This window comes from Drosophila hydei, unplaced genomic scaffold, assembly GCF_003285905.1.
Source record: "Drosophila hydei strain 15085-1641.00,03,60 unplaced genomic scaffold, DhydRS2 tig00000211-arrow-pilon, whole genome shotgun sequence".
Taxonomy (NCBI): Eukaryota; Metazoa; Arthropoda; class Insecta; order Diptera; family Drosophilidae; genus Drosophila; species Drosophila hydei.
In genome coordinates, this window is record NW_022045685.1 from 2,301,988 (window position 1) to 2,315,922 (window position 13,935).

Genomic DNA, 13,935 nt, shown 5'->3' on the forward strand with positions numbered 1-13,935 from the left:
TTGACAACTAAAAAAAAATTGCATAGTCATAACATTTGTAATAAAAGTTTTAATCAGGTACATAGATATATAAATAAAATGTTCTTAATTTTGTCAAGTGAGATTTTAATACATTTTCAAACTCAAGAACAATTTGGGAATGCCACAAAAAATACCAGCATGCATTGGGATTCCATATTGACTCCGAAAAATACTACATTGCTCAACTTGGTCACACTCAAAACTGAAACAGCGGAAGGTAAGAATACGTCTGTGGAGATCATAATAAACTGGTCAAATGTTGGATGTTTCATAATGATACGCAATGTGGTGGTGGGCGTCTCCGGGGGCGTGGACAGCGCGGTCAGCGCACATCTGCTCAAGGAGCGGGGGTTTAATGTGCTTGGCATATTTATGCGTAACTGGGATGAGCACGATGAATCCGGCCGCTGCAGTGGCGAGCAGGACTTAAAGGACGCGGAATGGGCTTGCCGGAAACTGGATATTGAGCTACGCCAAGTTAACTATGTGAAGCAGTACTGGACATCGGTATTTAGTCAATTCTTAGAGGATTATCAACAGGGTCTGACTCCGAATCCGGACATATTGTGCAATAAGCATATCAAATTCAACCTGTTTCATCAGCACGCACTTCATACGCTTCAATACGATGCCATAGCCACTGGTCATTATGCTCGCAACAGTTTGGGAGACTTTCTGGAGCATGCCGGAAGCCGGGGCGCGGAAGATGTTCGCTTGCTCATACCCGCCGACACATTCAAGGATCAGACCTTCTTTCTAGCCGGCATAGAACAGGCAGCACTGCAGCGCACAATGTTTCCGCTAGGTGGCCTGAAGAAGACTGACGTAAAGGAGTTGGCGCGTCGCATCGGTCTGCAGCGCCTTGCAGAAAAGCGTGAAAGCACCGGCATCTGCTTCGTGGGCAAGCGCGACTTCAAGGCATTTATACGGGAGGTAGATATATACTCACGCAAATTGTATTGACGCACTCAATTCCACTTCACCCCAACAAATAACAGTACATAATCTCCAAACCGGGCGACTTTGTGGACGTCGATAGCGGCAGTATAGTGGGCACCCACGAGGGTATTCACCAGTGGACCGTAGGACAGCGCTGTCGCTTAAGTTCCTATCTTCTGCCATACTTTGTGGCCCGCAAAGACGCAGCCAGCAATATCATTTACGTAGCCGCTGGCCATGAACATCCCGCGTTACACAGCACCCGCATTCACATTGACGAAGTGAACTGGTTATGCAGCCGGGCACGGCAAAAGTTGTCCACAGAAGGCAGCCTGCGTTGTCGCTTTCGCTTCCAGCACACAAAACCTTTGGTCGACTGTCAGCTGCGTCCCTTCGAGGTGCAGCTGGATGTTCCACTGCGCGCCATCACCCCAGGTCAATATGCTGTCTTCTATGACGATGTGGCATGCCTGGGAGCTGCGCGCATTCTGCATGGCGAACCGTTGCATCGCAAGCAGCAGCAAGTGGCCATGGAGCGATAACAGTTAATTACATGACTTTTGTATATGGTATATATTTTTTTTATACACTTACACTTCTGTAAAAATGTACATAAATATAGATAGAAAACAAAACTCATAACTCTTTGCAATGCATCTTCTATCTGCAGCATATGCAGCCCATCGCTCTAAGGTTAAATATAAAAAACATCCAGTTCCTATAGTAAACACTATTATTATTATATATTTGTTGTCTGTTTTACACAATTTCAAATCGAATGCCACAAACGCATAGCTTAATCTATTTCCATATATTCAATTTTAGGTCAGCTTAACATAGTTTACATAGTCTTATTCGTAATCGGTTTAATTAAGTTATTGATGTACATTTATATAATTTTCTATAAGTAGTCCTAGCAGCAATGGCGAAAAAAAATTGCTATGCTAATAAAAAAACAATTGTTTATAAATTAGATTATCTTAAAAATGATCTAGTCCGAAATACCAAGGGTCAGTGGATCAATATACTGTCCTAGGCGCTAAGCTACACTATATTTGTGGGGAGCATTTGAGCTTAGGTTAGAAGCACGGTCAACGCGTCTAGGAAACGAGTCAAGTCGCTCTGGCGCAGTTGTACGATGGACGGTTCAAAGAAATCTTGAAGCAAACTGGTCTTGCTCTTCTGCGCCGCCTGATCAAAAGCCTTGCCAAAGAAGTTCTTCGGCGAGTCTTCGCGCACCGGCGCAATGCCCACCAGCAGGCACATGCCCTGCGACGCGTCCAGTGGACAGGTGGCAATGAGTGGTAGATCCGGCGCCTGACGCACTCTCGTCGTGGCCACATGGCCATGCAGCACGAATTTGGCCAGCAGAGCCAGAGCATATGGATACGAAAAGAAGGCATGCTCCTCTTGTAGTACGTAATAGAAAAAGGAGCCAGTCGAATGTACCTGATGCGCCTCCAGGCAGCTCTGCACTTGCCGAAAGATGGCCGCATGCAGCAGCTTGGCATTGTCAATGCCCACGTTGAGCAGTTGCTTGTGCTGGCGCGTCAGTGCGTCCGAAGCCTCCATAAAACAGTCCTCTGGAGTTTTATGCTTCTTCACCGACTGTAGAATGGCCAACAGGGCATAGACATAGTCGGCAGCTGCATACCGACTGCGATAACCATAGCTGAGTGTGAAGGTGCCATAGACAATGTCCGGAATGCCATATTTCTCGGCTAGCTGTTCCACCATGGAGTAGAATTCCTTGCGCAAGATCAAATCCATGGCGCTGTACGTTTGTCGCGCGTGCACCAAAGGCAGGCCCATTTCAACGAGCAGCTCGTGCAGCCGCTTCTCACCCCTCAAGGTCCACAGCTTCAGCTGACAAGCGGAATAGCGTGAGTAGCTGGCAATTAAACCAATGCGAAAGTTCAATCGGAGAGCTTATAAGTTTAGTAACTTCACTTACCGCATGGACTCGGTTACCGTCCAGTGTCTATAGAGCACCAAATGCAAGTCGTTCTCGAAGCTGATCTTCGAAGCACTCATTGTGTTTTGATCGTTAGTCTTATTGGTGAGGCGAGACACGTGCGATTGTATGTGCTCCAGCTCGAGTGTATAGGCGCCGCTCTCAATCTTGCCTAGCAGCAGCTGCTCACTGATGCCGACAATGGCCCACCAGAGCAGGTCCATGTTGTCTTTGGATAACTTCCAGGCCAATTCGAAGATGTATAGAGCCGTTGATCGGCCGTAATAGCTGAATTGTGTGTAGTCGAACATGATGCGATCCCGTTCAGATTCCCATTGTCTTCTGGCCCTCTGTCGCAGGACACGCTGCTCGTGTTTCTGCATACGACTAAGCTTGGGAGCGCGTACCCTTTCCGAGCTGTCGCCGTCATCGGATTCGCCAGCGCCGCTGTCCCCATTCCTATCCTCATCCTCATCGTCGTCGTCGTCATCGTCATCCTCACCGTCTGAATCATAGAATATGGTTTCAAAACCAGGTATGTTCTCCTCCAGAGCTGGATCGCCCAGAATGCACACCTGACGATCGCTGTAAACATTGCAAACATCCAGCGGACGATGGGAATCGCATATATAAAAGGTGACGTCCTCCGCCGGCTGCAGCAGCTCTACGATGTCTACACATCCACCGCAATTGATCAGCAGCACGTATTTAACATCGCCCTGGTGCTCCGAGTACGCACGTCGCAGTCCTGTCACGCCCATTATGGGCACCACAGTGTAGAGCATGTGATCATATTTGAAGAGCGACTGCAGGATTTTGCTAGCGCAGATCGCGTCGACATCATAGTTAACTATAATCAAAATGCGCTTGCCTATCAGTTGTTTATAAAAGTCATTCTTCAAGTCCTGTATGAACATGATTGCTGCGCGCACAATAAGCCCCTAAGCGTGGGGAGTGGTAACAAATCGATCGGTACAGAGACACACAAAAAAAAAAACAAATTGTACAAATAAATAATTAAATATGTCAAATAGCGACACTTGTAGACGTTAAGCGTCGTTTTACTTTATAAATGCAATGTTGCTGTTGAGGCACTTAATTGGGTTTTATTGCGCGTTGCATTTTTCTGGATTTGCTTTTGATCGCTTTTTCGCACAGAGCTCGCTTTCAGGTCTTTGCGGCCTGCATGCCCCACAGCTGCGGGATCGAATTAAGGCGGGAAATCGACAGCTGTTTAGCGCGCTCGCGCAACTCTGTGAATGGCAATGTCTTAACGTTCACAGCCACTTTTGGGTGGTACGTAAAATATTGCATTGTGTTCATTGTAAAAGTTAGTCTAAGAAACATTTACTTTTGGACATAATTGATACTCAATAGTGCACACATTTTATATTTTGTTTGTTGCCTGTTTATTTATTAATTATGGTACCATTCCTTTATTTATCGATTGCTTCATGTATCGAAAGTGAACACGATTAATAGTTTAATGCCGACTACATATGTCCTACAGTTAAATATTAAAATTAAATCTCTTTTATATCAAGAAGTTAACAGTTCGCAATTTTTATGAATTAAAGTATATTCAATCATGGGAAACAACAAGGGCAATCGAAAATCTTTGACACAACGTCACGTTTGCTCCAGAATGAATTTCTTGTACCAGGCGTCCACTTTAATGGCACACAGCAACAACAACACCCTGGCCGCTTACTATGGAAAGCTTTGTCGCAACGTGGGCACCAAAGCGCTTGTTAAGATGTGAGCTCCTAAGTGATGCTGTATTTATATTATAGCTAACAATATACTACCTTTTGACGTAGATCACCGGCTCTGAAACGCACGCTATGCAACCGGTGCTCTTTGCCGTTGCTACCGGGTGTCAACACCACATTGAAAGTGGAGGAGCAACAGCAGCAAATTTCCATGGAAGTAGAGAAGCCAACTAGCACTGCCAGCAAACGACGCCATCGTCGACTGCGCGGCAAGCGCAACAAGTTTCACAAAGATGCGAGCAAAGTGGATCGAGCAGAAGCTGCATCCACTATTAATATAGATGAACAGACCAATTTGTACTTGGAGTGTAGTTTGTGCGGCGCCAAACGTCGCTTTCACGTTGACACGCACAATGAGTGCTGGGTGGAACGTACGGAGGCGATTGTCCAAGTGCTACAAACAAGCAATCAAGCAAACATAGATGACAATAAAGGAGAGAACGAAATGGTACAAGAGTAGTGATAAGCAGAGCGCACGTGCAGCACCACTTGTTGATAAGCGATGGGAATTATCACCCATCGGCTGTTCCCCGTTCATTGTTCAGCCTTTAGTAATTGTCAACATGCTGAGTTGCAAGCACTTGATTGGCCAGATGCTAAACCGTCAATTTCAACGGCACGCTAGTGGCATTACGGCCAAGCTGCTAAATCAGCGTTACGTGGAGTTGGCACGGCCAGATGGACAAAAGCTCAAGTATCCAAGTATTTGGCTGCGGGACAATTGTCAGTGCAGTGAGTGCTTCCATGCGTCGACTCGGGTACGCAAAAGCCACTGGGAACGTGGTCCGCTGAACGTACAGCCGGAACTCGTGAGCTACGACGAGAAAAGTCAACAACTGATTGTCAATTGGGAAGATGCGCACAACTCTATCTACGACTTGGAGTGGTTGCAGGAGCGCGATTTCGGTCAGGATTCCAGGCAACGATATCTAAATGAAGTTTACAAGCCGCCGGTTCAGCTGTGGGGCAAACCACAGTTTGGCGAGGTGACACGCGAGTTTTCCTATGAGGATGTGCTCAAACAGGATTCAGTTTTGCGCGACTGGCTCCAGGCACTGGCCGTAAAGGGCTTCGCACTATTGCGGGGTGCACCGAACGACACGGAAGTCGCGCGCCATCTGGCCGAACGCATTGGCCACATAAAGCGTACCACCTACGGGTAATTTTCAGTATTTTAGGTTCATATTTTTTAAGCTAATTGAAGTTTGTTTGCGCTCTGAAAAGGGATGTATTTGAGGTGAAGTCGAAGCCGAATGCCAACAACTATGCGTATCTGATGACCCCATTGCCGCTCCACACAGACATGCCTTACTATGAGTACAAGGCGGGCATAAACATTTTGCATACGCTGGTTCAATCGGAGTCACCGGGTGGCGCCAATATGATGACCGATGGGTTTTTCATAGCCGACAAGATGCGTCGAGAGCATCCAGAGTATTACGAGTTATTGTGCACCATCCCTGTTAATTGGTTCGACATTGGACACGATGGCGACGCAGGCAAACCGTTCCACAGCCTATGGCGTGCCCCCGTCATTTGCCTGGATGTTGATGGCCAGTATGCACGTATCAATCAAAACACAACTAAACGCGACAGTCGCTTTACTGTGCCGTTGGACAAAGTCATGTCCTGGTACGAGGCTTATGACAAGTTTCTTCAACTTGCCCAAGCTGAAGCTGTGGAGTTCAAAACGCGTCCTGGTGATGTCTTTGTATTTAACAATCTTCGCATGCTGCATGGACGTACTGCGTACGAAGATTCACCGCAAAATAAGCGGCATCTCGTAGGAGCCTATGTTGATTGGGATATTATCTACTCGAAGCTACGCACACTTAAGTTCCCACATGCGAGTAGTTAGACACATTATATATATTGAGTATTCAGTAAAATATAGTTTGATAATATAAACTTTAATAAATTCATATATGTATATATATATATGTGCACAGAATCCATTGGCTCTCATTTCAATTTATATTCTGATATTTTAAAAAACAGACGACGTTGCCGAGACAATTCTTATCGATATCGATATTTCTTGGATGTGAACAGTACTCACACCATTGTGCGCTATTGAAAAGAAGTGCTTTGAAAACTATCGACATTGTCAATTCATCGATATATCTCCATTTAACCCTTGTCTGGCATATGCATATCAACATCAACAAGAAAAATACATTTGGTGGCAAAAAATGCAAACTGATTGCAATAAATAAAAGTGCTTGAGCCAAAACGAAGTGAGAGTGTAAATATATATATATATATATATATATATATATATATATATGTGTGTGTGTGGTTGCACATTGCAAAATCAAAATAAATGATGCCCTACAATATGCGTGCCTGCGGCAGCAACGCAATGGTACGTGAGTACGCTGGCGGTAGCATCAATGGCATTCTGCGCAAAACGGGAGGCGCTGCAACAGCATCAGCAACAGCATCCGGCATGTGCTCAAATGGGCAGGCAACCGATCCACGCCAGCCCCCACTAGAACTGCTCGTGTTTGGCTATGCTTGCAAGATTTTTCGGGACGATGAAAAGGCGCGCGAGATGGATCATGGCAAACAGCTGATTCCCTGGATGGGCGATGTAAATCTCAAAATAGACAGGTTAATAATTGTTGCCTGCCGGCGGCTTTAAGCTTAATTATACCTAATATAATACCGCTATACAACCATACATATTGTACTTGTATGTGTGTATATATATATACATATATGTATGTTACATCTTTGATCCCATATGTTTATGTAGCAGAAGAGAAACAAAGCAACTGGCACATTTCACTAGCCAACAATATACATGACAAACATAGTTGTGAAGAAACATACAACTGCAAAATTCATAACAGTAAATAAGCCCGGACCGAACGTGACCCGAACCTTAGAATTCTACCATAACTAAAAACTTTGACAACTTCTCTTCTCATCGATTTTAGTCCAATATTTTCGTAGACAGTCAACTTAAGATAAACTATGAACATAAATGAATAATAGGAAGGGAGGAGGTGAAAGACACCGGACTGACCTAGACTTTGCAACTGTAAAAGCTTTCTCATTGTAATAACAGCTCTTTTCAGTGCTTTTCAAACTGTAATATAATTTTAAACAAATTCTTAAACTGTAATCGTCAAACAATTAACTTTTTTTTAGCAACCGGAGCGGTATGTATGAATGATTAAGACCTATCTAATAATTGATAAAATATATATATACAAATACATAATTATAGACATTTAATTTAACCAATACAATTTATTTAACAACTGTGTGAAGCAATTTGATCGAGATGAATATTTCTTTTCGGTTCCGAAAGGTCGAAAGATCTTTTGTTATTATTTGATTTCAATTGTGTGTATGCGTGCGTGCGTGTGTGTGGATGTGAGTGTGTGTGCGTGAGTTTGTTTGTGTTTGTGACTGAGTGTGATAAACACCTTCTGATCAATGTTGACGTTGTTAACTAACAACGTTATTTTTCCCGTTTATATTTCTCTTATTCTTTTCTTTGGACACCCACATACATACACACATGCACGCACACTTACACACACACATCTATATATATGTATATATAGATATGACGTGCGTGGAGCGTTGTGCGAACTATCAACATACGAAGCGCCACCTGGAGGCTACGGCAATCGTCTTGAATATCTGAGCGCCGAGGAGCAGCGTGCGGAGCAGCTATGCGAAGAGGAGCGCTATCTGTTTCTATACAACAACGAAGAAGAGCTTCGGCTGCAGCAAGGTAAGTACAGCTACCGGCATCTCGTATGCACAGCTTACTCTCAATGCGAATTGTATGTACTACTATTTAAATTCTAAGTGCCAAGAAATACCGATATCTAAATGAAACAAAAAAAAAAAAAAAAAGCAAACCGAAAAAAATTTAAAAATCGACAAAAATGTAAAATCAAGAACAAATGCAAGACCAAAATATTAACTAGAATATGATCAAGTAGAAGTATAGAAATTAAATCAAAAGCAAATAGCAACATAAACAAAAACCAACCCAAAACCAACAACGACAACAGCAGCAGCAATGAAATAGCGTATAACAACGTAAGTGTCGTCCAGTGCCTTGTGGGTGGTGCCGCCATGGTTCAGGTAAATAACAACTACTTGACCTTTAACAAATTAAACAATTTTTTCCAGATTCCGCAAACACTTTGGGATTCCGCATTCTCTGTCCTACTCTGTTTCACTGTTGGACCCTTTACAAAACTTAAACTCCACAAGAAAGCTAAAAAATGCAAAAGTCAAGAGAAACAAAATCAAGCTTACAATCAAATGAAAACCCCCAAAACTCAAGCAATTTATTCCATGAATTTCATAAATTTTTGAATATTTGTATTCCGTTATTGTGCCATGTGGCTCGCGTTTTTAGCTATTTCTGGTATTGTTGTTGTACTAAAGTCGCGTCGTTTGTCTTGTGTTTTCTTATTTTTGCCAACACTCATATGCACATACTACCACAATTACACATTTACACACACACACACACACACACAACACAACCCAACCACTTACCCACCAACATACACTCACGTACAGAGGAGGATCTGAAGCGCCTGCAGCAGGAGACATCGGGCGGGAACTATAGCCAAGTAGATTTCCATTATGATGGCCAGTCAACATGTAGTTCATCTGGTGCGGACAATGCAACTTCACCAACATCGGAGTCCTCAACACTCACTGAGGAATCCGAGTTGCCCTACACGCTACCACCCACTCTTCTCGTGCCGCCTGCACCGGGCATGCAGCTGGTAAGCTGACAATAGTCAAATATGATAACATTATATATTATAAATTATCTATCATTATTTTTAGCCGGAGACAATGAAACAGCATGCGATTATTGAGAAGACGGCACGTTTCATTGCCACTCAGGGCGCTCAGATGGAGATCCTTATCAAAGCCAAGCAGGCAAGCAACGCACAGTTTGACTTTCTATCGCAGGGCAGTCAGTTGCAGCCATATTATCGCCATCTGCTGGCTGCCATCAAGCAGGGAAAATTCGCAGCTTCCGTGCAGACAACATTAGACAAAGGCAATGCCGTAACCGACGCCAACGCATTACCCGTGAGTCCGAAGCGCAGCCAGCAGATTATTACGGTGCCCACCATCAAATATAAACCGTCGGCCAATTGCGCCTACACGCAACTAATTAGCAAAATCAAAGGAGTTCCGCTCCAGACAGTACTAGATGATGAGGTCGCCTCACAGCATTCCGCCGGAACCGTCTCGCCGACGCCCAGCTCCAAGTCGGAGGGCCAAAGCCAAAGCAGCGTTGCCGCCGCTGCGTCAAATGGCGAGTTTACACCTGTTCTACTCCAATACAATGGTAGCACATTCGCCCACGAGGCGGAGGAAGATAATGCCAACGATGCGCCGCCCAAAGTGGAGCTATTGAAGAACACTAGTGCTCTGGCCCTCGCCCAAAACTATAGTTCGGACAGTGACGAAGAGGATGATGAGAACAATGATACAACTGAGCAACAGTCACAACGAACCACACAATCGGGCGCCACTAACAGCACCACAAGCACCACAACGGCCAGCGCCAATGCGAAACCCGCTGCTGTGCTGGCGCCACCACCCTTGTTAACTTTTCCATTGCCAGAGGAGACGCTGCGCCATATCATAGATAAGACGGCCACGTATGTAATTAAGAACGGTCGCCAGTTTGAGGAGACGCTGCGCACCAAGAGCGTGGAACGTTTCAATTTTTTGCTTCCAGAGCACAAGTTCTATGCGTATTATATGTACAAGATAACTGGCGATGTGGACGCCGCTTCCAAGGAGGAGAAAACGCGCAAGGCGGCAGCTGTGGCTGCTGCCCTGATCAGCAAAAAAGGTCTAGGAGGCACAGCTGCTGCCAGCGCGAGTGAGAAGGGTTCGTATAACGCTATATAGTATATAATGAACCATATCTCATTTGCACAATCTCTTGTAGCACACGTTAGCTTTGCTATACGTGCACGCGATGAAAACGCATCTTTGCACCCGGCACTGCCACAGGAAGCTAGCGATGAAGATGAGCAAAAGGCCAAATCGAATACCGAGCAAGTACGGCCTGGCATGCCCGATAGCGTGCAACGTGCCATTAAGCAAGTGGAGACTCAATTGTTAGCTAGAACGAATGGTCCAAAAACGACAGTGGCAGCTTCAGCAACCACAGCAACGTCTCCACTTAAGGAGCAACGCCAAGGTGTGTATAGACAATCAAATCAATTAGAAAGAGATGGAAAAGGAGTAACAGAGAGAGAGTGAGCGATACAGAGACATAGTGTAATGCCCAACATTTATTTTCTCAGCTGAGGAGCGTTTCAAGGACAAGCTAGCGCAGGTCGCACGCGACAAGCTAAATGGCATGGTCTCGCGCGAGAAGCAGTTGCAGCTGGAGCGAAAGCGCAAGGCCAGGGAATTTCTCAATCAAATCAAATGTAAGTTAGTATTATACTAACAAGTATTTCAATATTAACCTTATTATTTAGCTGAAGGCACTGCCATTGGTGCAACAATTGGATCGGATGCGACGGCTGCCTCAAATAGTGAATCAACTGTGGCAGCTGACAACATAAATAGTGACTCCAACGATTCTGTGCGTTCCATACCTATCACGTACTTTGGGCCTGATGATGATGACGACGACGAAAATGATGTCGGGGCGCAGTCGGCGACGAAAAGGCACGCAGTTGACGAAGATGATGAAACCGATGATGGTGATTTAGAGAAATACAACTTGCTAAACGATGATAGCACCAATACGTACACCAGCAAGGCAGCGGCGGCTGCTGCTGCAACAGCGCCCGTCCTGCTTTCTGATGATGATGATGTGCAGCTGGTGTCCACTGCAGCCGCACCGCAATCATTGTCGTCCGTATCATTGGCTGCGCGACACCGTAAGACTGGCCGTCGGAGTCGAAGTCGGAGCAGGCGCAGTAGCAGCAGCTCCACAAGCCGCGATGCTTCAGTGACCTCATCCAGCAGCAATGCCAGCTGCCGACGGAGTCGTAGTCGCAGCTCACATCGGCAGCGACACAAGCGCAAAGCGAGCTCCATATCAAAACATAGACGTCGCCGTCGCAGTCGCAGTTTGTCGCGTAGTCGCAGTCGCAGTCGCAGTCGCAGTCGAAGTCGCAGTCGTAGCAGCAGTCATTCGAGCTCACGCCGTCATCGCGACCATCATCGGGATAAGGAAGATGCATTATCACGGCGAAGGAATCATCAGCGCCAATCATCCAAAAAGAGTCACAAGCGTCACAAGCGACGTCGACGCAGCAGCTGCGGATCCGTCTCCCAATGAACCGTGTCATTGTCTTAATTAATATAGGGTCTAAGTTCTAAAGATTGTACATTTCATTCTTTTTTTTAATGTTGAGCAAATGTTTTGAATGCGATCCATAGATTTTGGTCGTCAATAATAAAATTTTAGTGTAAGAAAAAAAGTTGTCAAGATTTTTCCACAACATATTTCAGATTTTTGTTTAATTATATACAAATAATTGGATGGTTACTATAGTTCTGAATGGAAACCAGTACAATCTCGGGCTACACTAGATGGAAATCTCTCGTCGTTTTTCTTATTTATGATAAATAGGAAAACAAGTCTTCTGGGACAAGTATATATAATAATTATATTTTATCTATACATGTAGCTAAGGTATGTAATTTTGTCAATGGTTAAAGGTATATATTTTTGTCAATGGTTAGTAGAGATTATTTATAGACACATCACATTGCATTATCATAAGCAACATTTTGTAAGTTTGGTGTTATAGGCTTGGCTAATATGACTATATAGTTTCTTACGAAAGTAGTAGGGAAAATTAGATAGCTAATATAGTTAGTAGTTTATAGTAAATTGTATATGTGTATATCTATGGGGATATATGTTTGGATACAAAGAACGCCCTAAAACTCCAAGACACCAGGCAAATATTTGTCAATGAGCGTTTGGTAGTAGGGCCATAAAGCATCAATATCGGGCAATACTTCGCTCTTTGTGTATAAATCGTAACGGCTGTAAGCAGAGTGAAGTTGTTATCAGTGAATCATATATAAATATATATTATATTTAAGTAACGGTTCAACTCACTTGAAAATCAATACCCATTTCTTGGTCTCATCATCCTTTGGCGCCTCCAGGTGCTTGTAGTCACCTCCGTTATGCCAGGGATAGAACGAGTGAAAGCGAATGATATTGCAGGCCACGTCGGGCAACTTGGTCTTGTTGTGCTTGAGCACTGAGTACATGTATTCATCATGTCCCCAGGACATGAGCACATTGTCTATTCCACAGTTCGGCTCATACATGCCGTATTCTGTATTGTATTTGGGATTGTCGCCATCGGGATTGTCCACAAAACTCTCGTCGCGATAGACAATGCTGTCGCCCCAGCGACAGCCCACCACAAAGGTATCGCCCACAACGGCCCATTGGGGTTCATTGTAGAAGGCCATGATCTTGCCCAGATCGTGGATCAGCGCCGTCAAATGAAGCCAATCGTGCTCGGGAAATTCGGTGCGTGCCCGCTCGGCAGCCTGGAAAGCGTGTATGATGTTGGGCAAATCCAGATCGGGATCGGACTCGTCTACCAAATCATTGAGCTTTTCCAATGCCTCACGCACCGTCATCTTAATGGTGTTGAACTTCAGCCAGTGGTCACGGCGGCCTGCGTAAGGAAACAATTCTTGAATATTGACAGGTGAAACAGCCAAGGATCCCTATTACCCATAACAAAGTCCACAGTTTGATTTAAGTGCATATCACGGTAGGTGCGTCGCACGCGTTCCTTTAGTGGATCCTCGGTGTCGACGCTATAGTCTCGAAACTGCGAAGGATTCTTGTCGGCAAATGTGGGCTCAGGCCGCAAAAGCTCCGAAGGATCCAGAAAAAACATTTGATGCTAAAGAAACACGGAGAAAAAAAATCGTTTTCAATAAAAACTACGAAATCGCTGTACCGATTCGGATTTTTACCTCATTTAAGATTCTCATTTTTGAAAAGGCAAAAACCACACAAAAAATAGAAAACGAAAAACTATTATAATTCAAATTGTTGGCTTCAAGTACCGCACGGCAGGCCGAACAAGATGCTATTGAATCGCCAGCTTGTCCGTGCGCACACTTTTATAGATCACCCAGCTATATGTTCCTCTCATCTAGGGTACATACAGTATTTCTATGGTATAATATATGATTTATAGCACTTTTGTTGTTATTCAAAGCAAACACACACAC

General features: G+C 44.5%; 6 protein-coding genes across 9 annotated transcripts; 4 read left to right on the forward strand and 2 right to left on the reverse strand.

The window, feature by feature from the left end:
* Nucleotides 1-203: 203 nt before the first annotated feature.
* On the forward strand, nt 204-1,630 carry LOC111601928 (mitochondrial tRNA-specific 2-thiouridylase 1). Its single transcript, XM_023318781.2, has 2 exons — nt 204-954; nt 1,020-1,630. Exons 1-2 carry the CDS (start codon nt 295-297, stop codon nt 1,500-1,502), a joined length of 1,143 nt encoding a protein of 380 aa, XP_023174549.2. The 5' UTR covers nt 204-294; the 3' UTR covers nt 1,503-1,630.
* A 63-nt stretch (nt 1,631-1,693) lies between these two features.
* LOC111601927 (cell division control protein 45 homolog) lies at nt 1,694-4,108 on the reverse strand. Its single transcript, XM_023318780.2, has 2 exons — nt 2,915-4,108; nt 1,694-2,851 (listed from the first exon to the last, which is right to left on the reverse strand). Exons 1-2 carry the CDS (start codon nt 3,829-3,831, stop codon nt 2,035-2,037), a joined length of 1,734 nt encoding a protein of 577 aa, XP_023174548.1. The 5' UTR covers nt 3,832-4,108; the 3' UTR covers nt 1,694-2,034.
* A 215-nt stretch (nt 4,109-4,323) lies between these two features.
* Nucleotides 4,324-5,161, forward strand: LOC111601891. The gene is made up of 2 exons (XM_023318734.2): nt 4,324-4,672; nt 4,735-5,161. Exons 1-2 carry the CDS (start codon nt 4,503-4,505, stop codon nt 5,144-5,146), a joined length of 582 nt encoding a protein of 193 aa, XP_023174502.2. The 5' UTR covers nt 4,324-4,502; the 3' UTR covers nt 5,147-5,161.
* A 65-nt stretch (nt 5,162-5,226) lies between these two features.
* On the forward strand, nt 5,227-6,563 carry LOC111601890 (gamma-butyrobetaine dioxygenase). Its single transcript, XM_023318732.2, has 2 exons — nt 5,227-5,845; nt 5,911-6,563. The coding sequence occupies exons 1-2, from the start codon at nt 5,250-5,252 to the stop codon at nt 6,542-6,544; spliced, it is 1,230 nt and encodes a 409-aa protein (XP_023174500.2). The 5' UTR covers nt 5,227-5,249; the 3' UTR covers nt 6,545-6,563.
* Nucleotides 6,564-6,978: 415 nt separating this feature from the next.
* On the forward strand, nt 6,979-12,405 carry LOC111601860 (protein suppressor of white apricot). 4 transcript variants are annotated; one of them, XM_023318697.2, is made up of 7 exons: nt 6,979-7,299; nt 8,265-8,437; nt 9,244-9,455; nt 9,520-10,585; nt 10,646-10,900; nt 11,007-11,135; nt 11,187-12,405. In XM_023318697.2, the coding sequence occupies exons 1-7, from the start codon at nt 7,010-7,012 to the stop codon at nt 11,996-11,998; spliced, it is 2,937 nt and encodes a 978-aa protein (XP_023174465.2). In that variant the 5' UTR covers nt 6,979-7,009; the 3' UTR covers nt 11,999-12,405. The 4 variants fall into 4 exon arrangements, with proteins under 4 accessions (XP_023174465.2, XP_023174466.2, XP_023174468.2 ...); XM_023318698.2 differs by lacking the exons at nt 6,979-7,299; nt 8,265-8,437 and adding an exon at nt 8,554-8,796 and having other exon boundaries at nt 8,845-9,455; XM_023318700.2 differs by lacking the exons at nt 6,979-7,299; nt 8,265-8,437 and adding an exon at nt 8,554-8,790 and having other exon boundaries at nt 8,845-9,455.
* A 158-nt stretch (nt 12,406-12,563) lies between these two features.
* On the reverse strand, nt 12,564-13,803 carry LOC111601861 (inositol oxygenase). Its single transcript, XM_023318702.2, has 4 exons — nt 13,675-13,803; nt 13,427-13,601; nt 12,791-13,367; nt 12,564-12,715 (listed from the first exon to the last, which is right to left on the reverse strand). Exons 1-4 carry the CDS (start codon nt 13,690-13,692, stop codon nt 12,607-12,609), a joined length of 879 nt encoding a protein of 292 aa, XP_023174470.1. The 5' UTR covers nt 13,693-13,803; the 3' UTR covers nt 12,564-12,606.
* Between the last annotated feature and the right edge of the window lie 132 nt (nt 13,804-13,935).